Source organism: Micropterus dolomieu, linkage group LG20, assembly GCF_021292245.1.
Source record: "Micropterus dolomieu isolate WLL.071019.BEF.003 ecotype Adirondacks linkage group LG20, ASM2129224v1, whole genome shotgun sequence".
In the NCBI taxonomy this organism is placed as follows: domain Eukaryota; kingdom Metazoa; phylum Chordata; class Actinopteri; order Centrarchiformes; family Centrarchidae; genus Micropterus; species Micropterus dolomieu.
The window spans coordinates 31,855,091-31,882,463 of record NC_060169.1 but is presented as its reverse complement, the minus strand read 5'-3'; the positions used below and the strand labels follow the sequence as shown (position 1 = coordinate 31,882,463).

The window sequence follows — 27,373 nt, the reverse complement described above, 5'->3', positions numbered from 1 at the left end:
TGGTTCATTTAGTAGACAATATGCAGTACATACTGATTGATTAAGTAGTAAACAGTATGTTAGTATGTGATTTTGAACAGCCATAGTCTTGTTCTGCAGAACTAATCATTTTGACATTTGGTGAAAAATATTTCTGGCTGTGGTATTGAGGTATTTGATTGATGAGTTGATGTGATTCTGGCATACTGAATATGAAAACTGATATTTCAGTGGTGTGAAAAACATCTTACAATGACAATGAGATCTGATTAACCAGGAAATCATCATAGGTTTGTTGATAATAGTCAGGCAGAAAAGGTCATATTAAAAACAAAAATAGTATATTTAATGTATTTACAATAAACATACAATCATGTAATCCTTTCCAAGAAATATACAGAACATAAAGCTTTTAAATATAAATTCATATAATTTAAAGAAAAATAAAACAAACCCAAAGAAGCAATTGAGCATATCCAAAAATCTTTAGTGATGCTTTGAAAATATAGGTGATATTTTCTTATTTCAATGCCCTTTTCTTTTCAAAGGTACCCCTGCAAAGAGCCATGAAATTCACACATTGAATACCACCCACAACATAAGCACATAACGCATCACTCTAAAACCGTCACTAACATGGTTAGCACATGGTTTCACTTTAATCAAAGGCAACATGCTGCCTAAAGGCTCAAACCAAAGGATTAACTATCTGCATACGAAGAGTTTGCTTCCAAAATAACATCCATCATTTACAAAACATGACTATCTGTAACAAATACTTAACAGCAACAAAAACAAATTATGGGCCTATTTACAGGACAAATCTCCACTGATGCCAAAATGTCTCTTGAATGATAAACATTAGGACTATTTTGCCCAGAAATGTTGTATTTCGGCAGTAAACTCTTCATATGGCAATATGTCTGTCACTAAAAATCCGCTATAAAAGTCAACCTGCTGTTACCACAAGGCAAGGTCTTCAAAAGAGAATAATGAGAAAAATAGGATGTAAAAAAACATTTATGCTCCAAAGTTATTTTCTCATCACAAGGCAAAACAGTCCTGTCGCCGCAGGTGAATACAAGGTCAAGCAAGCGCTGTCACACTTGCCAGCACGTTAGACAGACCTAGAATAAGTTGGCTTCTTCTTCGCGAGTGTTGAATTTTACAGTGCACAGGTTGATATGGCACAACATAGGCTCCCATCAGAAAGTCTTAGAGTAGAGCTTAATATCCAGGCACAGGTGCAGGACTGCTATCAGTGACATTTTCTACAGTCAACCTTATCTACTGTACAATGTCAGGCAATAGCTTAACATTGGTGCCACTTATTTCAAGCAAAGTATTGTTTTTATTTGGACCAAAGCAACAAACAGTTATCAGCTTTGCCATTGATGGAAAGAGAGATTAATCTAAATTAGACAATACCTTCACTAGTAGAAAAGTCCTACATATTAACAGTTATTACATCCTAAATAATACTGTTTTCTAGACCCATATACAATATTTTATAGGCAATATGTTTTTGGGACACTTTTGTATGATATGGTGAAAGTAAGTGGAGGGATATCACAGAAAGGCTACATACAGCTGGAGGATCTGCTCTGAGCTCCAGCGTGTTGAGACAAAGTTCTCTGCAGGACATTACAAAACACTTCTATGGTGTCACTTTGGCACTTGTATGGCACTAGTATATACACAGGAGTCAGCACTATGACACACGGGACGTTACAGTTATCAAAGACAGCACCGCCTATTGGGGGTTGCTGAGGAGGAGATGCCGGCCAGCTGGTAATCTTAGTGAACACCCTCCTCTCTGATAGAAGCTTCCTTTTTTAATTGTTCGTACATCTTAGCATAATGTCTGGCTGTCCTGAATGTCCTGCCAGAAGCCAGTCCTCCCATCAAGGAGGGAAACAGTTTCAAACACGTCCTAATCAGTGTCCCAAAAATTCTACCATTTTAAGAATTTAAGTCACACCGCAGTGCTTAAACTCGGTTTGGCATGGCTCTGTGTTGAATGTAGGTCCATAGTAGATCTCCAACATCCTCTAACAACTCGTCTGTTCTCCCCATTTGATATAATATTCTCTTTATTATTTATGATGCCGAAGCACCATCAATGTATAGTTTAAATCTAATACATTGAAGTGCTAAACTAAATAAATCATCATTATACATTAAGTGTGGATCCAAAACCATGTCCACCACAAAAAAGTACTCATAAAACATGAGTGGCAGCATTAAAAGAAACTGAGTCATGGAAGGGTTTTAAGTGGCTTTAACTAACTTAAAAGAACATTTTAGGAAATATACTTACTTGCTTTCTTGCCAAGCGTTAGATAAGAAGATTGACAATATGCTCATGTTTGGATATATGACGCTACAATCAGCAGCTGGTTAGCTTAATTTAGCACAAAGATGGAAAACAAAAACAGCTATCCGGTAACAAAATCCACTTACGAGCACCTCTAAAGGTAACATATTAACAACTTATATATCTTGTTTTTTTTGGGGGGGGGGGGGCGTGCACAGGACCATATCTTGGCGGTGCACAGTGACTTCCTGGAGTAACCCCCCACCTGTTGCTTTTTACACTTTGGTTTTTGTGTGGATTACACAAACGAAATAAAACATGTTATTAACTGAGCTTTACAGGTGTTGATAGGTGGATTGTTTAACAGATTGTTTTGGACAGATCCATGGCAGCTGTTTCCCCCTATTTCCAGTCTTTACGCTAAGCTAAGCTAGATGGCTCGACAAGAAAGAGAATACACATATTTCACAAAATGTACAACTACTCCTTTAACACCCAACATCAAAGGGATTATACATTTTGGAAATAAAATCTATGGTAAAGATAAGTAGCTCAATAAAGGTCCACATTTTTGATGCAAAACATATTAAATACTTACAAAGTAAGCCCGAAAAAAAGAATATATTCTCTATATCAACTGGATATGTCAAAAATCAGAATCCCATAGAATTCCTAAAAAAATAAAAACCAATTTGAAAAAAACTATGTTTAGACAATCACTGCAGTGTGAGTGATTATGAGTCAGCTGAGGTTTGCTAAAAGTGGTCAACATCACAATGCAGTATGCATTATAAAGCTTTTCCGTGGTCTAAAATATAATTTGGAAGCCATTCGAGTTAAATATGTATTTAACCATTATCATGGCCACAAAACCACGGAGTCTGTGCATCTTAGTGACATACTGAATATTTCTTTTTTAATTACTGCATGCATTACCAACATGCTTTTAAATGAACTAATTCTGGCTGGACACTGTGCGTCATGCTATGCTGTGTCTCCTGACAGCTAGCCCACCACGATCATCATGTCTCACTGCCTTGACTTGGCGTTCTACTTAAATGCCTTCACACTCTCAGCATGTACACTCCTGTGAGCTTTGCTGCTGTTACTGATTCTATTAGTGAAGGCCTCCTCCCCCACAGCCTCAGCCTGCTTTGGCACTACTACATACATGTACTCTGGAGAGTTTTATTTGCGATGTTCCCAGCTTGTTATTTATCATGTTGCTATGTATTCCATGCATTACTGCTGCAGGGGGCGTCCCCAAGAGTAGAATTACACCACCAAGTCAAACTGTATTTCTGTCTCCATTTGCCATTGACATGAGTCTACCTGGCAGAGTTATAATGGTGGTTCGGTCAAATCACTGGTTAGAGAGATTTGTGTAACTGAAATGTTACACGTTCAGACACTGAATTACCTCATGTGTGTCTTGTCTAACCCTTCTATTATTCTCAAATAGAGGGATTACACCTATTCAAGGGGCTGTACTCTTATTTCTTGCTGTTGCTGATTTGTTGGTTTTCCTTGTGTGATGTGCCTACTAGGGCCCCTGTTGTCAATGCATCTCTCTCCAATGTATCGTTTCCCCTGTTTGTTATATTAAACTTGAGGGAACACATCAGTCAGTTTGTAAGTCTGTAGGGTTGCGTAGTAGTTATGACTGTATGTTCTGTATGTCTGGAAAAGTGCTCCAACCATGAGCCAATATATGCATCATCTAATGATGAACAACCATGCTGTCATTCTTTCTATCTGACATCCGGACCTGAGAAGTACTTCCTTCTAAAGGAAAATAAACTGTCTAATAAAGCTTATGAATAACAAAAATTTCTGCTTGTCAATGAGTTCTGGTCTCGTAACAAATCTAAATATGCAATTTTAATTGAAATGTTGAACTAAAAAAGATCCTTTCAGGGGCATTCTGGTGGATTAGTGGTATGATGCATTATCTGCGGTGGCAAGGGACATTTGTTGCATGTCATTCCTCCTTTCTTTCCCCGTGTTTGCTGTCAATTTATATTCTGCTGTCAAATTTAGGAAAAACTGCCCCAAAACAACTGAAAGAAATGTACAAAAATGAGTGCAATGTGGATATAGAGTTTTTGGGAAACTCTTTGTTTTTTTCATTATATCTGATGTTTTGTTTGCCAAGAAGATAAGACCTTTACTGAGAACGTTCTTCTAAACTGATATGACACCAACGGAACATCGCACATCAAATCAGTTGGAATTTAACAGCCTCAGCTCCAGTCTATAGTCCCAGTGCAGACCACCACTATAATACAGACTCCATGTTGTCACACAGCTCGTGGTCCTCCAGGTTGTATATGAACTTTGTCCTGTTGGCAGGGTTCTGGGTGATCTCCTTGCCCAGATTGTCTAGAGTCACATTAGAGGCAAAGAGTTCGGTGGGTGTGAGATAACCCTCGCTGTTCTTGATGTATTTCTTGTAGTTCTTTCTCAAACACTGCCACGTGGTGGTGTACAGGATGAAGGCTGAAGACTTGAGGACAATGGCGATGCTGACGTACAGATGCCTGTAGGCCACATTGTCGTACAGCATACAGGCTCCCTTCTCACCGCAGACAGTGCTCCAGAACAGACACGTGGAGTCGATACCCATGCCGAAGATTAGAGGGGGAGGGATGAAGCCTGGAGCAGGAGGGGAATGTGGACAGACAGCAGGTCAGGTCAAAAAGCATCCCACTTTGAGTTTAGGTTTCCTTTATATACACACAGACAGACCAATAAAGAGTCACCTGCCTCTTGAATTGTCTGTTTCCCTTTACATAAATGAAGACACTTCTACTATAAATTTCTCCAGAACAACTCACCAGAATGCAGGAAATGACCTTAACCCCCAGGACCTGTGTCCCCTCCAATATTGAAATGAAACTTACGCACTTGCATGACAGTAAAGTATAAAAGTGAATATGTTCAATTCCTTACCTATCAGTCTCAGGAGCAGGAACAGGACTCCAAGGGCATAGGATTTAAGCTCTGGACTTACAGTTCTGAAAAAAAGACAGAAGTGGTGTGTACTGGTGAGCTCAATACTGAGTTTCATTCCTAGTGAGGTCAAACAAGTGGTAGACCCTGTGGTTAAAGGATAATTCAGATTTATCAAAACCTATGTCTGATTTCTGCAGCTTTGGCCTACATTTCTTTCAGTTATGATTAACATTGTTCACACCACAAGTAGTTGCTGTTATCTGAGAACATGTCGACAATGCACCAAACAAGGTTGAAATCAGACACAACGAGAGTTACAGTGGATGAAACCATCATTATTATAGACATCACTTTCATATCTGCACAATTAATACAAAGCTAGAGTGACGACGAGACTTGGTGCCCTGCCAACAAATACTCTTGCACATAACTCCCACGTAAACATGTCGTTTTTACACTTCTTTGTTTGCTCAAATTTCACAAACAAAATATAAAGTGTTAATTGTTAAGTTTTAGAGGTCCTGGTAGGTGGATTTAGTTATTTTTGGACAGAGCCAGGCTAGCTGTTTCAACCTGTTTCCAGTCTTATGCTAAGCTAAACTAACCAGCAGCTGACTGGAGCTTGTATTTATTGGACAGACATGACAGTACTGACCTTCAAATCTAACTCTTGGCAAGGAAGCAATTAAGCGTATTTCCCAAAATGTTTTTCTAAAAATCTGAATAATCCTCTGACTGCCCGTGTTCCTTTCCCTGCTGCCTTCTTTTTAGCAATGTTGCCATGTTCCCATATCACAGCAGTTAACTTGGTTAGTGCAATGCTTTTCAATCTGTAATAACAATGTAGAAGTACTAGATTTAAATGTGGCCACTAATATTAAAATAAGTTGTAATAAACCTGAAGCATTCTTTAATATGTAGAAAAATAGGCATCATTTACTATATCTGTGTAGAGTGGTATTCATATTCATGTGATCACCTGCAGTTCTGTACCCTACAATGTTCTTTGACAGGGTACGCAACATAATGTTACCCTGTGTGTCAGTATTATCTTTCTCTGTACCACAGATGACTGAAGTGACTCTGATTTCATCATTTTGCCTTTGATCAGCCATAAGTGTCAAGGGCTCCCTCTTGTGGGCAGTCTACGTATAGCAGCAGGTCTCCTTACCTGATAAGGATGATGACAGAGGGTGTCTGGGCCATAGCTCCGATCATACTGCACACGCAGATAACACACAGAAAGGTGAGAAAGGCCTGCTGACAGCCTGGACTGGGACACTTTCCTGGTAAAGCCACCGCATCTTCACTGGTGCTGGATATACACGTACAGCTGGTCAGGTTCTGACACAAAGACGAGAAATGACATCAAAATGTTGTTATCCCACTTTGAATATGTAGATCTAAAGCATGACTGCACTGTATGTAAGTAAGTAAGTAAGTCAGTAAGATGTATTTATATAGCACCTTTCACAGGTAATAACTTCACAATAAGGTGAGATACAATTTAATAAAATCTGAAAAAAATAGTAAAAACATAAATTAGATAGCCATAAATCTCTTGTCTAACTAGAAGCCTGTTTGAATAACATATAGTCTTCAGTTGCTTTTTATTATAGAATCAACAGAATTTAAACACACAGAAAGGGAGGCAATGCATTTCACAGCCAAGGTGCCACTGCTTGAAATGATCAATTGCCTTTGGTCTTAAAATGAGTGTCGGGAACCACTAATAGCCTCTGACCTGATGACCTAAGGTTACGGATGGGAGTATGAAGCTGTATCAAGTCAGAGATGTAAAGAGGAGCTTGTCTGTGCAAGGCTCTGAAAGTAAGGAGCAGTATTTTAAAATGAATTGTAAACTGGACTGGAAACCAGTGAAGTGACGCTACAACAGGTGTAGTGTGCACTCTTTTGCTAATGTGAATTAGAAGAGTTCTAAACAGACTGGAGACGGTAAAGCCTCTTCTTATTCAAACAAGTAAAAAATTATGTATGTATGTTTAAGTATGTTTTTTGTCCCTGTCATTTAGTTTTCTCCAGTGTCCAAGGTTAGTCATGATACAGCTTGTTTCAGTGCTTGTTAACTTCTTCACTCACTGGTTTGGTGCAGCCCGCAAAGCAGGCTGAGAGGTAGGTGACTCCATTGGAACCACAGACAGGGCTCACTGATGCTGTGTAGCAGTTACAGTTATTGATGCACGCTGACTCAGGTCGCTGCCAGGACAGCAACGTCCTATGGAGGAGGTCAAAAGTCATGTTAGGTAGTATATGTATGGTGTTCACATCAAATGGAAATAAACACAACAACAATTGTCTCACTTTTGTATAATTTTGATGCTGCATGGACATTAATTTATACATACATTTTTAAAGAATAAATCAGCAATTGATTACATATGGAACTCTATGGGCAGAATATTTAACCGTTGTACGCTAATGGCACAATGTAATCAGTAAATTATTATGTAAAGTTTCAACCCATAGAGTGCAGCACTTAAGCAATTTTCTCCCCTGTGGGCTTGTTATCTGTAATTTGAGACATCATATTAAAGATATGAAGAATTGCTGATATTTTACTGTTAATGCACAATTATGGTGAAGCTCAATAAATCAGCAACAAAAACCTCCCTGCTTGACCATCTTGTCTTCCATAGTGACAAGAGTGGTCTTTTTTGGCTAACTTGAATGCTGAATGAAATATTAATGCAAACAAAACAACACACTTGCAATACATTGTATTGTTTGTGCATTTTCTTTTTTAACCACGTGAGAGCAGTTGCTTTTTTTTGTTGCATATTTTTTCTATTTAGCAGGTATGAAGTGTAAGCCATGCATAACTATCAACAAGACCCGTATAGTACTTTGGTCCTTGAAATCCTTGAAAAGACTCCTCATCAATAGGTTTCTCTGCTTACTCGTTGCTGTAGGCGACTGTAACCCCGGCGACAGGTCCGGTGTCACAGCCCAAGAAGAGAAAAGAGACGTAGCAGGCGGTGGACACCAGGTTGACAAGCATGGCCATGCGGACAGCGCCCAGGGCTGACAGGTTCAGCTTCTTCACCAGCAGCCCGCCAAGGAAGATACCCAGACAGGCACAGGGGATTGCCGTCATACCTGGGGAGGAAAACACAAGGATGCACAATGTTTCCCAAAAATCTACGGGCCTTTTTCTTAGTAGAGGTTTGCACTGCACAAATGTTGTCATTATGCTTCTTACTTATTTTGGTTTGTTATAACTTTAACAGCCTGCCCTGATGGTTTAATGGTAAAACACTTTGGGAACAAAAAAGGTTTGCCCTCCACTCAGACAAGATTATGGGACACCTACCTAGCAGCTGATTAGCTGAGGAGGTGGTAAGGTTGAACTGCTGCTCCAGGTATTTTCCCAGGAAGGCAGCAAAGCCAGCAACCACAGCGATCTCCATGCAGGCTGCCAGCGTGATGCAGCTGAACACCGGATTAGAGAGAAGGTGCCTGGTTACCCGGGGGATTACTGGGTCAATGGAGAAGAAAATGGAGACAAAGAGGATATGATTAGTGGTAGAACAGGTAGAGAGAGAGAAAAGAACAAAGAGAAGGGTTAGGAAGGACAGAGAAAAAGAAAATCATGATCATTTCTGAGCTTTAGCATTTACCAAATCTTTTTTCTCTTCAACTCTTTTTTGCTCCTCCTTACCTCTCAGATGCTCACAAACTGTGAGTCCGCTATTTATATCAAACCCGTGAATGGCCCCGTTGGGTTTAGAGCCCTGGTACTCCAGGTTCAGGGAAGAAGGCAGCATGGCCTGCTCACTCTCCCCCCCACTGTCCATGTCCTGCTCGTCCAGCGCCTGGGGGAAGCCAAACATGAAGAGGGACGACACGAAGAGTAAGGCACTGCAGAGGAGGAAGCCGCCCCACCACGCCCCGATCCAGCGAGGGTCATCTGGGGTGATGTCCAGCTTACCTGGACAGGAGGTAGGGTGGATGTTGAATTGATGTTGCCACATGAATTGGATTTTAGTAAAAGTAAATTGCACCTGTTAATAATTTTTATATAATTATAGCATAGTGTAGTATAGTATTGTGGTATTCCTCTATTGTGCAGTAAGGTAAATATAAATGTAACTATTGCATTGAACAAATGAACAATATTCAAGGCAGAATCTGAAGAAATGCAAATGCCAACTCACTGGTGTCAATGAAAACAGCATCAACATAGACTTTGGTACAGACAGAACCTAAGATGAAGCCACAGGCTGGGCCAAACACTAACGTTGAAAATAAAATACCTGCAAGACAGAGAGAAAGAGAGAATAGACAGCATTAAAGAGCCAGCCAGTAATAATGTAGTATGTTTTTTTGTGACCAAATTTTTATTGGATTGCCTTTTTTCCCCTTTTTACATTTATTATGGAGGAGCCATCACACATGAAAAGCAAATAACTGAAATAATGTGTTGATGCTGCAAAACACATGTACATCTGTTCACTAAGGTTATCACATATGCATTAAAAATGTACATACATTTATATTCACGCAGTGACATGGAATGTAATACAGAAAACATCAATGGTGTGAATAATACATATAAATAATAAATATACTAAAGCAAAGAACCCAATATAAGCACATTTTGACAGTACTGAGTTAATTTTAGGTTAGCTTAGCCGATACTGTGATAAGATCATTTAAAAAAACAAAATGAAAAATCCACCCACTGTCAATCAAATACAATCTAGAAACAAATAAGCTAAAGAATGAATACAGTAAGTGAATTTCAATTCATCTTTCAGCAGAGGGCAGCATTGTATCAAGACTGTAAAGTGGCTGCCCCTTTTATTAATTATGTGGTAACATGGAGCTTCCTACCGCAGAGAACCCTCCTGTTGTTAAACCAACTGTAATACTGAGAGCAAACTGTATTCTATTCAAGGAGAGATTAAATATTGAATTAATGCCAAGGGACTTTAAATTTCTTCAGGTGTCTCCCAATGACAGATTTATTCACTGTCACTGTGATATGCAGCTCATAGGTTGCACAGCATAATTAAACCAAGACTAAATCTAGTCTATCCAGGGGGGTCATAAATAATCAAGCAGGAAATGGGTTCTTAATGTTTAACCAGTGGGGAACCACTGATGCATTAGCACTGGTTGATTTGCTCTTAGAACCACAGCTGCCCTGCCTGCTGCTTTGGTTGAGAGGTTTCCAGTAAGCAGCGGCAGACTGTGTGTGGCAGTGGAACACAGTTATCCATGCTGGTGGCAAGTGGAACAATAGGCGTGAGCTCCAGTAGCCTGACTGCTAAGAGCAGAGCCCAGAGCAGAGGAGGCTGCTCCCTACAGATAGAACGAGATGGCCAGTCAATTTTTCTGTGATGTAAGTAATGATTAGTGCTGTGGTTATTGCCTGTGATAAATCTGAGAGCAGAATGGCAGAAAGAAAACTTATTTCAGCCAGCCTTTTTGATTTCTGGTCGCCATTTGAAAACTTGTTTCAGCACAAATGTTTTATTAAGGATCATGTTTAAAGCACTCTGGGGTATTTTTAAATTCTAATTTAGTGGGTACACAGTTTATATTCATTTTCAAAGGTAAATGTTGGAAAGGTGAATTACAGTTTTGTAAAGATTTCACATCATCAATTAGGACTAAAAATCACTAGTACAAAACCAGATACCATATTGTCTAGTTTTCACTGGTGTTTTTCAATAAAACAGAGACACGCTAGCGGCCAATTAGCACTTAACACAAAGTACAGCTGAAGCTGATGGGAATGACATTGATCTCGTTTTGCAGGTATTTGGCCATAAAACAAAGAATGAGACAAATAAAAAAAACTGACATGATAATGGTGATTGTTATCGCAATTTATCCTCTGGGGGAAAATTAATGATCTTTACTAAATTTGGATATTTATCCAATGGTTGTTGAGATACTACCACCAAAGCCCCACCGCTACTTGGCATGGCTAAAAAGGTATAGTATGTACATCTCGTAATTGAGTAGCCTAATATGACTAAATCTGAAAAAGACCACAATTAAAAACCTTGGCAAGTGTAAGGTAAGAGTGTGACTCAGTGTTTTTTGTTGTTTAGCGTGAACGTAATATAATTTAAAACAGAGTACTTTAATCATTGGTACTGAGTTCAGGACAATGGTGTTCTCACAGAATATCAGTAGTAGATACAAACACAAACCATACAGAGCAGGGCAAAAATACAAATCTTTAAAAAAGTATTATTATTTAAAAAAACATTTCATTCCCATTAAGCTTTGCTGTACTAACATACACTAACTGTGACAAATGAATGTGGTACACTCGGACCTATCTCTCTGCCTTTGTCTGACTTTCTCTGTCAGCTAGATGCATTATGTTCATTTCAGCACAGTCACTGATGCCAGCTGGGCTGAATTCAGGTGATAGAGGAGGTCTGGGGTTACACCAGGGCCATCTCCAACCAATGAACAACCTCCCATCTCCAACTCTGCCTTCCACTAGGATCAAACACAGGACAACACAACTAATCTATAATGTATGTGATGCAGGGAGGCTGGCAAATATACACACACAAATGAAAACGGCAGTGAACCTGCGGAAAATGTTGGATCCCAGCCAGTCTTTCCACAATACATAAAAGCTCCACATTCTCTAAACACCACTGTGGGAACACGCAGCTTTACTGTGTCCAGTATACATAACAAAAAGATAAGAGCCTGGAGTGGCCTTCAAAGTGAAACAGCTGATGAGAACAGCAGCAATAAGCACGATGACGGAGCATTACTGTAAAGCTTTGCTATACCATGAGAAAAGACAGTGAGCTCATAATCCTATAGCAACAGCTGCTAGACTCCCATCAGGAGAAGCATTCAAGACTGATGCCAGTCTGTTGTTTGGACTCAACAGTAGATCTACAGTAGATCTAAAGCCCATTCCTTGGAGAGGGCTTTAGAGGCTCATAGCAGTAAAGGAATGTATGTAGGGAGGTACTGGTGCTTTAACCATATGGTACAACCTTTGGCTACTGCATAGTAACAACAATATACAGTATCTGAATCTTGTAAAATGTATTTTTGCTGAAAGAAAGATTGATTTGGGGGGGGGACTGTTGAAATAAAAGTTGCTGCATTGTAGTTTGACAAAGCAGAAAACCACTGCAACAATTTCGGAATTATGATGTGCACGCATTTCTAAATACATTAATTATAAAAATCAATGCGTCTGAGGTTAATTTTCAAAGGATTGGTTTAATCCTTTTTGATTGCTCATTAGAGGCAGAATGTAAATCCTTCTGGAGTTATTGACTTTGCAATGATTCCAGTTCTGCCTCAGCGTATGGGGACGAAAGCTGCAGATGCTTTCAGTGGTGTCTTCAGTTGAGTTACAGCGCAGCAGCACATATCTTCGGAACATGCAATCAGCAGAATAAGGCACAGGGAAATGGTCGCAACTTTAAAACTAGCCTTTGTGTGAGATCCTGAAAAAGCTTATTTGCTCCCACTTAGGTAGAAAAACAGCAACACGCATGCAGAAAGTTGGGAATAGAATGCCTGAATATTTCTAAAACAGTATAAACTACAGTGTGCATTTTGGAAAAAATAAACATGATTACATTAAGGTCATCATTAAATAACTCAGTCTTGTTTAGTCTGTAAAACTTATTCAAGGAATTGACTCCCATATGTTTCTAAACTACCTCCATCAGTTAAAACATAGTGCTATCAGTCAGTTTCAAAATGAATTGTTTCTGCAAACAGTTGTGATCTTATTTTTAGCATGTGTGGAATTTGAATGTTTGTGCTGTTGCAAATTAAATAGATTTTGATTAATTTTAGTTTTTTAAAACCTGTACATTTTTTTTCCCACAATGATTTTTAGCTAAAATCATCATAGCCAACATAATACAAGAAAAATGGGGAGAGAAAACTGTTGGTTAATGATGGGGAATTAATTCACCCACCTCAAAAACACACTGTAGGCTGTTGTAGCAGTAAGTGCTTTGCCCAGGGGATGCTTTGCACTATAAAATATTTCCATATACACTTTCACACTTACAACTTTGTGTCACATGAACCTAGATGACTGAAACTAACTGTAAGAGAAATATATATTTCACAGGTTTATTTATTAAAGTACAGACACTTTAGGACATGTAAGAGATTTATAGATTACTTAGATATTCTTGTAAAACTCTGGTAGCTTATCTGACCCAGCCAACTGGAAATGGCAGGTAGAGACACTCCACTTAAGCTTAGAGCTTTTAGAGGATTTTACTACATACATGCATTAGGTCTGCAACTTTTTTTTCTATAACACTAGTATTACTGTTAAACATTAAATGTACTGAATGTATTACTTTTAAAGTAAAAAAATATGTCAAGCCAACTGCTTGCTAGATATCAAACTATGCTGACTCATTGGATAGTCTTTTATGGAGTTAATGAGATGTGAATAATGCCAGGGAGAACTTTTAACACGGTTTAAAATGGTGGGTCAGCTTTGTGGGGAGTCCACTGTGACAGGTCACATCATACGATACACACAAACATCTAATAAGATTAGAAATAACAGTAATATAAATAATATAATAAATATTATTTTCCGGTTCCCTCGTCTCGATGTCAATGGGTTTTTTGAATGGATTTTTGGTTAGATGCCTGAAATAAGGTCTGTGGCACGAGGTTAAGAGATGTTCACGTTGTATGCTACAACATAAAATGTGTCAGTAAAAACCTTATGAATTTTGGAGCATTTAGTTGCAAACAAGTGGCTAAATGAGACTATAAATGTTGTCAGGGACATTTAAGTTAGGGTAGGTAATGTATTTCAGAAGCGTTTAATGTTATAGTTGTTGAAATGAAGCATGAAGGAACCTTCTTCTCGCTGTCTGAAAGATAATCATGCCAATTCTTCATTTACTTATTTTCTAATTTGTAAAATTTTCCCCCTCGGGATCAATGAAGTTTCATCTTTTCTTACCTAATTTATTCATTGACCTAAAAGTACTAGATTTAAATATACAAGAGTCTATAAATACGGCCTATAAAACACAACCATGTATATGTTTTAAATTATAGAACGTACAGTAATCTCTCCCCAGGGAGCTAAAACCCTCAAATTCATTGGAGAAATACTGAGGACATGACATCTGTGTCATCAGTTGGTACCTACAGCCCTGATTGCAAATTATTATAGAGTTCTACTCTACTGAAGACTCGCATAGATTTAAAACCAGGAATGTAATAAAGGGAAGTTCAGTTACCCACTTTTACCACAACAAGCAGTACCAAACTGGTTTGTATAGTGTTCATTTGAAATGAGAATATAAATTATCAGTGGTCACCTGGTCATTTTTATTGTTAAAATTGTTACATTTGGTCTAATAAAAACAAAAGTGATAAAAATCAGCCAAACATGCAGGTAATCACCGGTGTCCTGCACCCAGCTGTAATGAATGTAGCAGAGGCAAGGTCACACTGTATGAGACGGGGATCCTATACCTGGTCACACTGCCAGCGCATGAATAATTTCTCACTCAGACTCACATTATGGCACAGTTCAATCACTGGCACTTTGTAACTTGGCAAAGGTACCCCTGAAAGGTGCACATATAAAACAACCTGGGCCCGTCTGAGCAGACAGTGTGTGCTAAGTCAGCATCCATTCCTTCCTCTTCTGTCCTACAGTGGAAGAGTAATAACTCTACTGGAGTAAAAACATTTTGCTGCAGTGGACTCTCAACTTGCAGCATCACAGCGCTTCATTACACGCATTACAGCAATGAATAGAAGCTAAGATATGAGGCAGGAAGAGAGAAGCTGAGCCAGCGGCTGCAGAGCTGGATCACTCGGGCTCTGATGGCTCTTTTACTTTACTGCACTGTTCTGTTCTATCGGTTACTGTACTTACTTACTCTCCTGTACCGTACTATGCTGTATTGTTGCTGCCATTTAGCACTCTGCTACAGACCTTAAACATTCCTGTTGGTGTTGGTCTTAAAATAAAGCATTGCACAAAATAAACCTGAAGATGACCTCCAAAGACATCACCAAAGTTATCAACAGTTTATCCCGAAGGGAACTTGAATGTGTCCACCAAATGTCAAAGCAGTCTAACAGTTGTTGAACTCTTGACTCAAAACCACAAATGTAAAGCTCATTGTGGTGCAAGAGGAAAAGTCAGGATTGCCATAAACAATAGGATTCTGTCATGGCAATCGGGACCAAAGAGGTGGACTGACTGACAGGCCATCCCTTGCGACATGCTGCTAAACATTAGTGTTTTTTTGTAAAGACTGATTTTAAACTTAATTTTTCTGATACGCAGAAAAATGGGAATGCATGGAAACTGGAGTCATCTGAGTACCTTACTGACTCCATACACTGTAGTGGTGCTCACATTGACCTTACCTCATACTATATTTCAAAATAAGATTCACATATTCCATTAGCGAGATACAAACATTTACACAGCACCACATACTGAACCTCATTAGGACGTAAAGCAGAAACTATTTGGGGCTACATTATTGTAAAAAAAGCCCAGAGCATGAATACTCTAATTGAATAGCAGCTTTTCTGTTAGAGGGTCTGTGAGCAATACAGTAGATATGAGGGTTAGTTGCCTTCGCCCTAGGGTATCAGTCAAGCAGCAGACAGCAATCAATAATCCAATTACAATCCAGCTCGGACATCATACTGTAGTCAACAGAGCACAGGAGCGGGTTAGTCTTTCTGTCGGAAACCATCTTCTTATCCGATCAGGAATGTATCACAGCTGATAATATAAGACACGGGTCAAGAAATATTAAATAGACGTAGACATACTGTAACTTTAATGTGGATATATAGGCTACTGTATGCAGACACACACGCGCGCGCACACACACACACACACACACACATACACTATGTGCATGCTATCATGCTAAACTAAGATGTTTAACAGCATAAACACAATATCTGCTGAACATCTGCAAGGTAACATTGTCATTGTGCTTATGTTAACATGCTGACTTTAGCATTTTTGCTCAAAGGAGAAACCGCTGCTGTGCCTGGTTAAAGCCTCACAAAGAGACTCCAGCCTAGATGTCTGGACTCTGGACACTTTTCATCACACAGATCCCACTCTTTATTGCTTGTGCTGCAGTGTATCACTGCTGCATTACTCCAAATTTTGAATCTGTTTTTGTTCTCCTCTCATCTGCCAGAAGGCACAATGATCTGAAGGCCAGCTAAGTGGAAAAACAGTAACTACAGGAGAGGTGCATGCTGGGGGAGTTGTGCCATGACAACTGGGAAGTGTTTCCTGGTTTTGTCTTGAGTTTCCCCAGTGTACTAAACTCTTTTTCAGGAAGTATTGATCCATATGGGGTGAAGATGTGGCCACAACAGAGCAGCCTCTCCTTCCATCATCAGGTTTGTTTGCGAGCCTGTGGAGAGCTGCTGCTTTAATATTTAATCACTTGGTTAGATGTTTGCTAAACAACTCCTAACTGCTTCTCTGTCACGATCCATTATTCAGGGGTTTTCTTACAATGTTACTGTGTCTTCACACGTCAAGCTTGTCGAACAACGCCACCGCCTTAAAAAGGAAGCAGCAGATAAGCAGCACACAACACATATGCGCTGTATAAAAGAGCGGGCTAAATGCAATTACTGAGCCACAACAGACAACGCAGCAGTCACACTGTTGGAGGTAACCAATGCAATCACTATGCCTGGATTATCAAAAAATGCGAGATTGTTAATAGATCCATTATTCTTTTCTCTTGCGTTCTTTTGCGTGTCAAAGGAAGAAGCTTGGGGGATGTTACAAAGAACACTGTTCCTTATAGACTAAGACATAGAACAGTGACCATGATAAATCAGAGTCAATATTTGTGACCAAAACACAATGTATAGAAATTTCTAAACTAACTGACAAATGAAGAATGGGAAAAGAGCAACAAATAATTGCTGGATTGCTGTTAAGAGACGTCCTTGGTTGCCTGTCTGGACTGTCAGATCCACTCTGTCACAGGGCTAACATGAACAGACAAACACAATCAGATTCTTGCTTACAGGCAGTTCTGACTCTTAGAAGTCTGACTGAAATCACAATTAGTCATGCTCTTTTGTTGTGAAAATCATGCCACAGTACTTTAAAATTGTAAATATTTGGCAACGTCGGTCAGTCACAATTTGATGAATTGGCATGACGAATCCTCCAGAGTTTGGGGATCGATTTATCTCTATGAGGGTGACAACTGTTGGCAATGGGTTGCCATTAAAATTTGTTCAGGCCTACATGTTCCCCTCGGGATGAATTTTAGTAACTTTGGAGATCCACTTACTTTAATTTTCAATTAGTCCAGTACTAACTGACTGAATACCTGCATTGTTGTTGGTTGATGCTAGTTCACAAATATGAGCATGCTTACATACTAAACTAAGATGGTGAACATGGTAGGCTAAACAATATACGTGCTAAACACCAGCATGTTAGCATTATCACTGTGAGCATATTAGTATGCTGATGTTGTTGTGCTGATGGTTTAACACATATCACACATTATAACGGGGCAATGATGGATTAGCGCATTACATTCAGTAAAGTGCAGAGAACACTTTAAAATCTTCTAAAATTATAGCAAAAAAATATAAAGTGTAGTGTCTAACATCAGACATCTGGCATGACTTGGCCTCTAGCCAAGCAGGGGTAGGGTGGGTTGTTGGGTGCTGTGCTAGCCTTGTTTGCCCCCGCCTCCCACCTCCTCCACTCTGAGTACTGCTGGTAGAGACTGTACAGATCAAAGCATGCTCAGAACAAACCGCAGGCCTTCTCACCCTGCAGGTCTGCACTGAAACGCAAGCAGGGACAACGCAACTAGCCAAAGACAAGAAGAGAAGCCTGTAAAGAGGAGCAACTAGCCACATCATAGCCAACAATACTGTATTTTTATTTTCCTTTAGTGCCTTTTATTTATCCCATAAGGGCAAACTGATGAATCCACAAGAAGAGGAACTTCAGCACAAGAACTTTTACAGAATAACATAAACAACAGTTTGGCTTATTGCTACATAAGCTCTGTAAGGTTTAATGTGATGGTGATTTTACTAGTATACATTACCATATAATAACTGAATGTCATATCCAGCTGTAAAATTTGTTATTGAGTGCGAATCCCAATAAGTAGAGATGCAGGGATATGCAATTTCTGGGTCGATAACATGAACTGATAATTATTGATTCAATACCATTACCATTATTCTTGCATTAGCAAAAATGTGAATAGCACAATATAGGATACATTTTTAGATTGACCTGTGTATTTTCTCACTGTCAGTGCAATCTTTCTAAATAAACTGCAGCCAACCCACCACAGTTGCATGTTACTTGCAAAGTTTGGCAGTCTGACATGCTGACAAGCATCTATCAGTCTGTGACATGGTATTACTTGCTGTTACAGCTTTTGTAAGAAATACACATATCAGATTTAATTATTGTCTGAAATCCTATTCTCAAAACAATTACAACAATTAAATGTTTACATATACATTCCTTATTTTATTAATAATGGGGTGTTTTTTTCATTTGTCCTTTGTTTCATTCTCTCCATCTCCCCAGATGGAGTTCTGCTGCTAGCAGGTCGCTGAGCGGTGAGAGCAGGAATGGCACATACTGTAGCCTCAGTGCCTGTCTCTGTACTGTTGCCTAGGCAACTTTGGCAGACAAGCTGTAATGTGTGTTATGTCGATCTCTTGGTTTCTGCTGCAAGTATAACTGCAGTCCTCTGCTGCTGGCCACTGAACATTTCCTGAAGTGTGGAATAAAGTGCGTTGCTCAAGGGCACGTATGTGAGAGAAGGCAGGATCAGACCTGCCATTCCCCTGTCAATGACAATACAGGGAATATAGGATATTAAATTGTTAGAAAACAATCTTCTGTTCACTAGACTGCTTTTCTAACGTCTCACATCTAACAGTGACCCAAAAATCTGCACCTTTTCTACAAATTAGCTGTTTCAAAACATCACTTGTGAGATGGAAGATAATTTGGGTGCTACAACAAAATCAAGGAATGTAGTATTAAGGTTCTCATTTATTATTGCGTAATAGATAAGATATGGCATACATTAGCTACTACATACAGCAACATAGTAGTGAATGACACCATTCAAAAAAGAAGAGCATACAAGTATTGATGGACTTGTGCATCCCCCTCCACATAACTAACATGTTTAATAGTCAGGGATATTTCCATCCACTGACCAAACTCATTATCTGGGTAGGACAAAACTAAGTCTATACTGCATAGTGCAGTATCACAGAAACATGTTTCTGGACCTGTCTCATGTCCTAAAATTGCATAGAGTATTTATCTATTTTTTAATAACAAGAAATACAATTGTGTGCACTGGAAGTTGAAGTTACAATGTATTTATTTTCTGTCAGCAAAACATGTTAATTGCAGTGATACCATGGGGCCCTGTTTATTTATTCTAGCTATTAAATATATTCTTATTTTTATCTTGATCATAGGTGTCATTTACACTGGGGACGCTGGGGACATGTCCCCACCACTTTTTGAAATGGCTGATTTGTCCTCACCACTTTTTTAAAGTATAATTTGTTATACTTCAATTGAAATATAGCTTGCAGATAAATATCAAATGAAAATGCCTATAGAAAGGTTTATTTGCACATTAAGAAAACATGCAATGCAATTAAAATATGGCAGAAACAAATGTGCATTGTCCAAAAAAACTTCTTTGTTGCCAAGTTTTCTGTTCTCTCCCTTTGAACATGCCAAAAGAGGAGGGAAGACTAAATCATGTCTACATATGTGTTGCCTCAGCAGGGATGAAATTACATGAGAAAAGTTGATCTACAGGAGAAACAGATCTGAAAGCAACACAGAATGCCTGAGAGCTGCACTGCATTATATTATATTATATTTATGTATTTTGAAATGTCACCTGTCAACTGAATTTTGTGTTTCATAAATAAAATTTCATTAACATTAACAATTCACATTTCCACCATAAATTCGGTACAGAAACGTTCACCTGAATGCAGGTAAAGAAGTGTTTAAAGATCAAACTTTCCTGTGAGAGGTCCAACCAGATCCCCCTATGTCCCCAAACACTTTTCAACACTAAGTGACACCCTTCATCTGGATAGAAAACAATGAACAAACTACAGGGTCAACAAACCTCAGTCTGTGACTTAGACTGACTAAACATGACAATGGCAAAAGGACACACACACACACAAACACACACACACTGACACGGCATGACATACAGTAGGTCTTGATGTGAGCTAGAGGAGAGGAGAGGACAGGCTAAACAGAAAGTTGTAGATTTCTATTATTTGGTTCCAGTGTACCAAAACTACTGACCACAATAGCCACTTCATCATCCGGATGAGACCGGGCAGGAGGTTACTTTGCATCATTTCAGTCACCCTTCCTCTTTTAAACAACGTTCAGTTTGTTTAGAATTAAACGGGAAATAAATTAGTTGACAGGTGATCTATGAGAAGTCGACTGTGGTAAGACCAGCAGTTAGCTTAGAGAGTACAGATTTATCAATTATACTACTTGGGATTAAGATGATAATCCACACTGATCCTGCGAGGATACTGCAACACCTTCAGAGCTGGTAGGCATTTAGAATTCAGATTCAGATTCATAGGCAGAGATGCTTGCTGGCATGAAGTCAGTGTCAATATTATTACATTAAGAGGTATATATGTCTAAAATGTTAGATGCCTTATTTTCAAAAGAAATTCTTACTTTATATTTTTTTCACCTTCTGGGCATTCCTGCACACTGACATAGGAACTGAAGTTGTTTTATTGTTGTACACTTTTGATTTATTCAATTTCTCTAATGATCTTTTGTATACTCTGGTGTCTATTTCCATTTGTTGTGATTTGATTGTGACGCCTTCTGTATCTATACATTGCACTGCGCATTAACTAAAGCCTAAAACCCGCCTTACCTCCCAACAACTGCTTTCTTTAACCTACTTTGCTGCATGTGCACCTGTCATTAACCATTTGTCTAACTAATCATGACTAAATATGATTCAGAGGAGATTATATTAGTAATAAGATTTTGTTTACTGTGATATGGTAATCTTATCATTCTAAAATGAGCCTCTGTGTTCATAGATAGTAGAGCTGATCATTTAGTGCACACGTGAATGATTAATGTCATAGGTCATGTTTCACTTGCACCAACATAATCACCCCATTTACGTATACTGATATAGATATTATGATTGTTCAGATTTTATTATGCCATAAGCCTTTGTTTTTTATTACTTCCAGTTAACTGCAACAACCAAATGCAAGAGCATGAAGAATCAAGCTGTTGCTAGTTGTTGTTTAGTTCAGGAATCAAGGAAATGTTTTTTATGCTTTTTATTGCTACAGCGGGACTGGTTCTAAATCATCTGCTTCATTAATTATTAGCTGTAAATTTTAGCTTAGCCAGAGCCAGTGTTGTGGTTGTAAATATTATTTTCATCTATCATTTCTTTCACTCCATCCATAGACTCCATCTTCTGGTGTAGAAGAACAGACATCTGGCGTCATCGAGTGCACTGGCATTTGCACCCAGTGCCATCAACAGCCGTTGATAACATGCCAAATCTAATTTCAGTAACAGTATATTAGAACCATATGAGTGGCTCAGGCATAAAACTAAAGAGACCGTTCCTTCTAAAAATATGTACATCAACCGTCACGTTGTCCTGTCAAAGAACCCAGATGGGAAGGACAACACTAAGGTATGTACAACAGGCCACTACCAGTGCCAGGTTTGGGGTTTCATTAAATTAATTGCATATGTGGAAATTATCATTATTAATCACTTTCTTGATTTTAGCTGATTCCTTCTGGTAGGTTCAAGGATTTGTAGTCACTTTGTAGCTAGTCCAAGTGTTTGCTGTTCAAATGCACATGATTAAAGAAATAGTTTGACATTTTGGGTAAGAGTTAGTAGAGAGAAATTTGATACAACTCTCATGTCCACGCCATAGAAGCTCAGTGAAGCTCAATGTGGGAAGATCCCAGCGGCTCTGGCTGTCGCCATCTTGGCAGTGTCTGACTCTGGCTAATCCAAAAATGAGAGGTGGAGCTCAGGCGGGCCAAATGAAGCCTGGTTGCTGAACCACCTAGCAGCTAGCCACCTGAGAAGGCACTCACCTGTCACTCACTGGGTGAGTTCTATATTTACAGGGAGTTATGTGCAGGAGCTGGTGATTCAGACTTGACTATCAGCTTATATGTTTCACTCGTTCTCAGTGCTCAGTGCTACTCACCTATGTACAGCGAGGAGTCCTTCCTGTGAACATGGTCATCGATGTACGACACTCCCAGAGGCTGGACAGGTGTGGCTCCAATGCCCAGCAGAACCTGGGCTCCAATCAGCAGAAGGTACATCATGTTGGTGTTGGCCCTGTTGCCACATTTAAACCCAGAGTCTCGGTTTTCTGACCTGGAGGTGTTAGAGCAGACATCTCTGCCATCCTCAGCGTGCCACGAGTCCCCGGCCTCGTATTCGTACTGATGAGTCAGGAACTCTGGCAGGGCTGACAGTAATGCCCCCAACGCCATGACAATCCCGCCGCAGCCAATAAGGCGGGGTCTGTGGGCCTTGGCGCCAAAGTAGCTGACAAACAGGATGAGGGCCAGGTTGCCAATTTCGAAGCTGCTGGCAATGACGCCCACATCGGCACTCTGGAGGTTGAAGCGTCTCTCCAGAGTGGTCAGAACACTTACCTGACAGAGAGAGAGAGAATTAGGGAGAAAGAGAAAGCAAGTTTTATACAGTGTTTTTACAACTAGTAGCCACTTAAGACTGTATCAACCTGTCAGTAGTACACATTTTATACATTTAAAAAATATTGTGTAATATAATGAGGCAGGGCACTGAGATTAATTTCTTCAGTTATTCAGTAAAAGCAGGTATGAAAGAGCCATCTGCCACAAGAAATCAACAACAGCAACCTGTTGACGACACACAGCAGTTGAGCTGCTTCCAACATCTTCATCACCACACTCCTCCTCCTTTATCCAAAACAACCCTGAGGCTAGCCTGATGCCATCCTGGGAAAAGGTGCATGTGTGTGGCTTTAGGCATAAACCTAATGCAGCTGTTCTAATTATGAAACTGACACAAACACATTGTAGCACCTGTGTAAGTATGAAGTGGCTCCATCAAATGTATGCTGGATCATCAACAGGACTGACGATAAAAGGTTGGCCAGGTGTTATTTTAAACTTTTATTAATAATTCATCCACAGCAAAAGGAACAGCATAAGCCTGGAGACTTCTTGAAGCAATTCCAGATAAAAAGGAGAATGTAGCCATGACTATGCAAGTGAAATGAGATGGATCATGTATAATATCCATTCATCTTTTCTCTATATTCCTTATCCCATTTATCCTGTCACACTAAACTCTGTTGCAAAATAAGACAATTTCTGGTTGTCTTGTTTATCACCAAATAGGGCTGCAACCAGCAACCATTTTCATGAATGATTAATCTGCCCATTAATTGATGAATTTTTTAGTGTATAAAATGTTGAGAAAAATCATAATATCCTAAAGATGACAACTTGAATATTCCCCCTGAGGATATTCAATTTACTATCACATAAAACAACCAAAAGCTTAAAATCCTAACAATTGAGAGGTTGGAACTAAGCAATGTTTAGCATTTATACTTGAAACAATGAATCAAAACAGTTGATAACAAATAGTTTGTTTGTCTATCTTATGTTCTTGTCCTCCAAAAGAGGATGAACTATCTGTAATTCTTCACTCGTGCAAGTGCGGTTGTTACTTTTTACTTTGTGTAGGTCATCACTCTGATGAACCGCTTATTTCTGACTCAGTGTCAGGAACAATTTCTGTGCAATAACCCAGTAACTCTGTCTCTAATCAGCCACCTGTTCACTGGTTACCACTTATTATTTATTCATCATTCTCTATTTCAGTGCTTTTTATACTATTCATATAGTTATATTTTCATATTGTATATACCATATACCATATCCAGCTACCTCAAGTACATAACAACTGCACATAATGCTTATTTATTCCAGCATCCTTTGCACTATGATCTATCACACTGCGTACATGAGTACATGGATGTATATGTACCAGTATATCTCATCCACCTCCGAAATGTACATAATAATGATAGTAATAATTTTACTCCTGCATCCTTTGCACTCTGGTCACTGCACTATTTGTCAATCTGTCTATATCGTGCTTGTTAATAGTGTGTATATTTGTGTTCTCTATTTTATTTCTCTATTTTATTATTGTGTTATTGTATTATTGTCTGAGTAAGCACAGTGTGAGCACTGTACAATCCTGAGTCAAATTCCTTATATGTGTACACATCCCTGGCAAATGAAGCTGATTCTGAATTTAAAATTAGTTAAATATTGACATGTAAAAATCTTGTATGTTTCTTGTGGTTGTCATCTGTAACCGTTTTTAAGCTGCTGTCTTGGCCAGGTCTCCCTTGTAAAAGAGATCACTGATGTCAACGGGTCTTACCTGGTTAAATATGGGTTAAATAAAATAATTACATAAAACTTTGTGCACTGTTTACTAGAATTATTACAAAGTTGTAATTCACAGTTCCCTGACATTATAAGCTGTGAGGACACAGTTCAGAAGTGACAGAATCTAAACAACAGGGTTAAGATTTACTCTTGTGGCCGCAGAAGATTTATGTATGGCTTCATTCACTGAGAACTGATGGAGCCATACATGTACATAGTACATGTTTAACATTCCGTATTGAGACATTTTAGTCCAATCCAATTCAATGTTTACAGACAGTTCAAATTGTTGTAGAGGTTTAGAAAATGGAGAAAAGAGAAAACCTGCCCATTTCAGTCTGATGAATGTATACTAAGCAATGGAAGGCAGTTATGCAAGTGCTGCTGTACTGACAGATCTTCAGTCATTATAGCTTGTCTTCTTCAAAAGTTTCAATGTGATTTATTTGTAAAACAAAATAATGTGCTACTGAAAAAAAGAGGAGAAAATAAAGGCACACTGTGAACCAAGAAAGTGGCTGAATTATAGAGACAGAGAACAAAGAAAGATGAAAAACAACATTTTATACAGGAGAGGATAGGCAGTGCTTCCACAGTGCTTTTGTCTGCAGCGGAATTTGCTAAACGTGCACTTATGGTTTGGGATGCTGGTTAAAAGGACGTTCCACTGCAGTCTTCAAGGTAAATACTAATGGACTTATATTTGTTACTGGTGCAAAACCCATTAAAATCAACTCGTTTTTATGCCAAGTTGCAGTCTTCACACATGTGGAAGACCTTTTTTTTAAGGCAAGTTCAAGCATCTTTTTCTGAACAAGGTCTCTTTTTCAACATCTCTATGTGACAACGTACAGGTTAGATTCTGGAGATTAGCTCAGGTCCTTACACAGATTATTTCCATATAATTGTTGGCCTTTTGGTGTTTTTCTCACCTGAACCAGCAAGCCAAGGCTGCACCAATAGAAAAGCCACATGTAATGAGAGTCAAGCCACTGACATTATGACTGTGAATGAAGATGACTTGGACAGTTAATTGTTCTCCCCCCAACCTGCATGTGCAGTTATTTATAGTATCAAGACTGTGCTGACACCTATCAGGGGAATTGGCTTTAATTAGGCAAATAATAGACCTGATTAAAGTGGCATCATATTTATACTGATTTACAGTAAGTGGTTGAGCCACTGACTAATGTAGGTAGACATCACCACACAAATACATTAGAAACTGCTGTGGTTGGCTTTAGACACACCATAAACAGTTTTTGAATACGTTTGGTGTTAGGGAAGATACTTCACTTTCACCTCTGCATCAGTGATGGTGCCTGAAATCTTTGCTATTTAAGAGAAAAGTTGCATTTTCTTTTGGCTCCTAAAATCATTTTACCTTTACCGTTATGTGTTCATCTACTGAATAGAGCGTAGCACTTTGACATCCATATAAAGGATATCAATGCATAAAATAACACCTTATTTTTAAGTGACATTGAAGTGTAAATTCGTTAAAAGTGAATGGAAGCTTTTCCGATAATGAAATTTACGCTATGTCGCTTCTGTTGTGGCGATCACGTCATCTCCTAGGCCTAGGCTATATCCTCCAGTGTCAAAGGCCCCCTGCATTACTGATGCATTATGAAGAAGAACCGGCAGGTGGGATGGAGCTCCTGACCAGTGTTTCGTAACCTGCTCTCCAACAGACCATCCATATACGCATATAAAATTCACCAACAACAACGTGGAGTCTGCGGCCGCTGTGACGCGCTTTGTGTCATGCAGATGGTGCATAGGCCTGATGGATAATACGCAGCAAGTCATCAATCAGTGAAAGCACCGCGTCCCGTGGTTACTGGAGGGTGTGATTATTCTGATGTGATCAGAATAATATGATTATTAACCGTATCGTTACTCACTGTCTGTCTGTGCCGGTTTGAAGGGCGCTGCGTTAACCCGATGTTACCTGAGATAAAGCCTACTGAGATACGACGTTCCTTCAGACCAACCTTGTGTCTGTGCTGTCTGTTCTGTAGAAACTCACCAGATAGGCGCCCACTGTGCCCTGTGCCAACATGAGCGCACATTCCGACACCAGGAAAATCTTAATGTTGGAAAAACACGAGGTCTTCTTCTGGTTGTCATCCTGCTCCGGGTCGTCGGTGCTGCTCCGCTCTGTGCAGATCTGGTTTTTAACCTGCATCCTTCGGCTCAGGCTCCGGTCGGGTTGGACGGCATGAAACTGAAGGGGTCCGGTCCGGCGGAGGGCATCTGGTTATAATGACGAAGTGCACTGCAGAAGAAGTGCGAATCTCTTGTCAGGAGCCCGTCTAGGCTAGAATATACAGCGAGAAATACTGCTGTCCACTCAGCGTTACGCACAGTCCGTCAGCGACCTCTCTTCACTGCCTGTCCAGCCAGTGCGTATCGGCTAATACGTAGGCTACGCATGTAGCCTATATATGACGGCTTCTGAAATCCGACGTGGAACTACAAGACTCTGTTTTCCCACATCCGGGATGTGACATCTCCACTCACGACCGGTACCGACTGGATTTGGTTTCTCAGCCCGGT

The 27,373-nt window shown here is 39.4% G+C and overlaps 1 protein-coding gene across 1 annotated transcript; it reads right to left on the bottom strand.

Annotated features, from left to right (window-relative positions):
* Nucleotides 1-303: 303 nt before the first annotated feature.
* On the bottom strand, nt 304-27,373 carry LOC123959347 (solute carrier organic anion transporter family member 3A1-like). Its single transcript, XM_046033322.1, has 10 exons — nt 26,844-27,373; nt 22,552-23,011; nt 9,427-9,525; nt 8,931-9,200; nt 8,583-8,747; nt 8,170-8,368; nt 7,352-7,487; nt 6,423-6,595; nt 5,249-5,313; nt 304-4,951 (listed from the first exon to the last, which is right to left on the bottom strand). The coding sequence occupies exons 1-10, from the start codon at nt 27,000-27,002 to the stop codon at nt 4,575-4,577; spliced, it is 2,103 nt and encodes a 700-aa protein (XP_045889278.1). The 5' UTR covers nt 27,003-27,373; the 3' UTR covers nt 304-4,574.

What these genes read in the sequence shown, in the direction of transcription:
- LOC123959347 (XM_046033322.1), bottom strand. Translation starts at nt 27,002, where the DNA reads ATGCAGGTTAAAAACCAGATCTGCACAGAGCGGAGCAGCACCGACGAC. An exon ending in ACAGTCGCCTACAGCAACGA is followed by an intron (nt 7,488 to 8,169) that starts GTAAGCAGAGAA and finishes CCTCCTCCATAG; the next exon opens with GACGTTGCTGTCCTGGCAGC. An exon ending in TTGCGGGCTGCACCAAACCA is followed by an intron (nt 6,596 to 7,351) that starts GTGAGTGAAGAA and finishes TCTTTGTGTCAG; the next exon opens with AACCTGACCAGCTGTACGTG.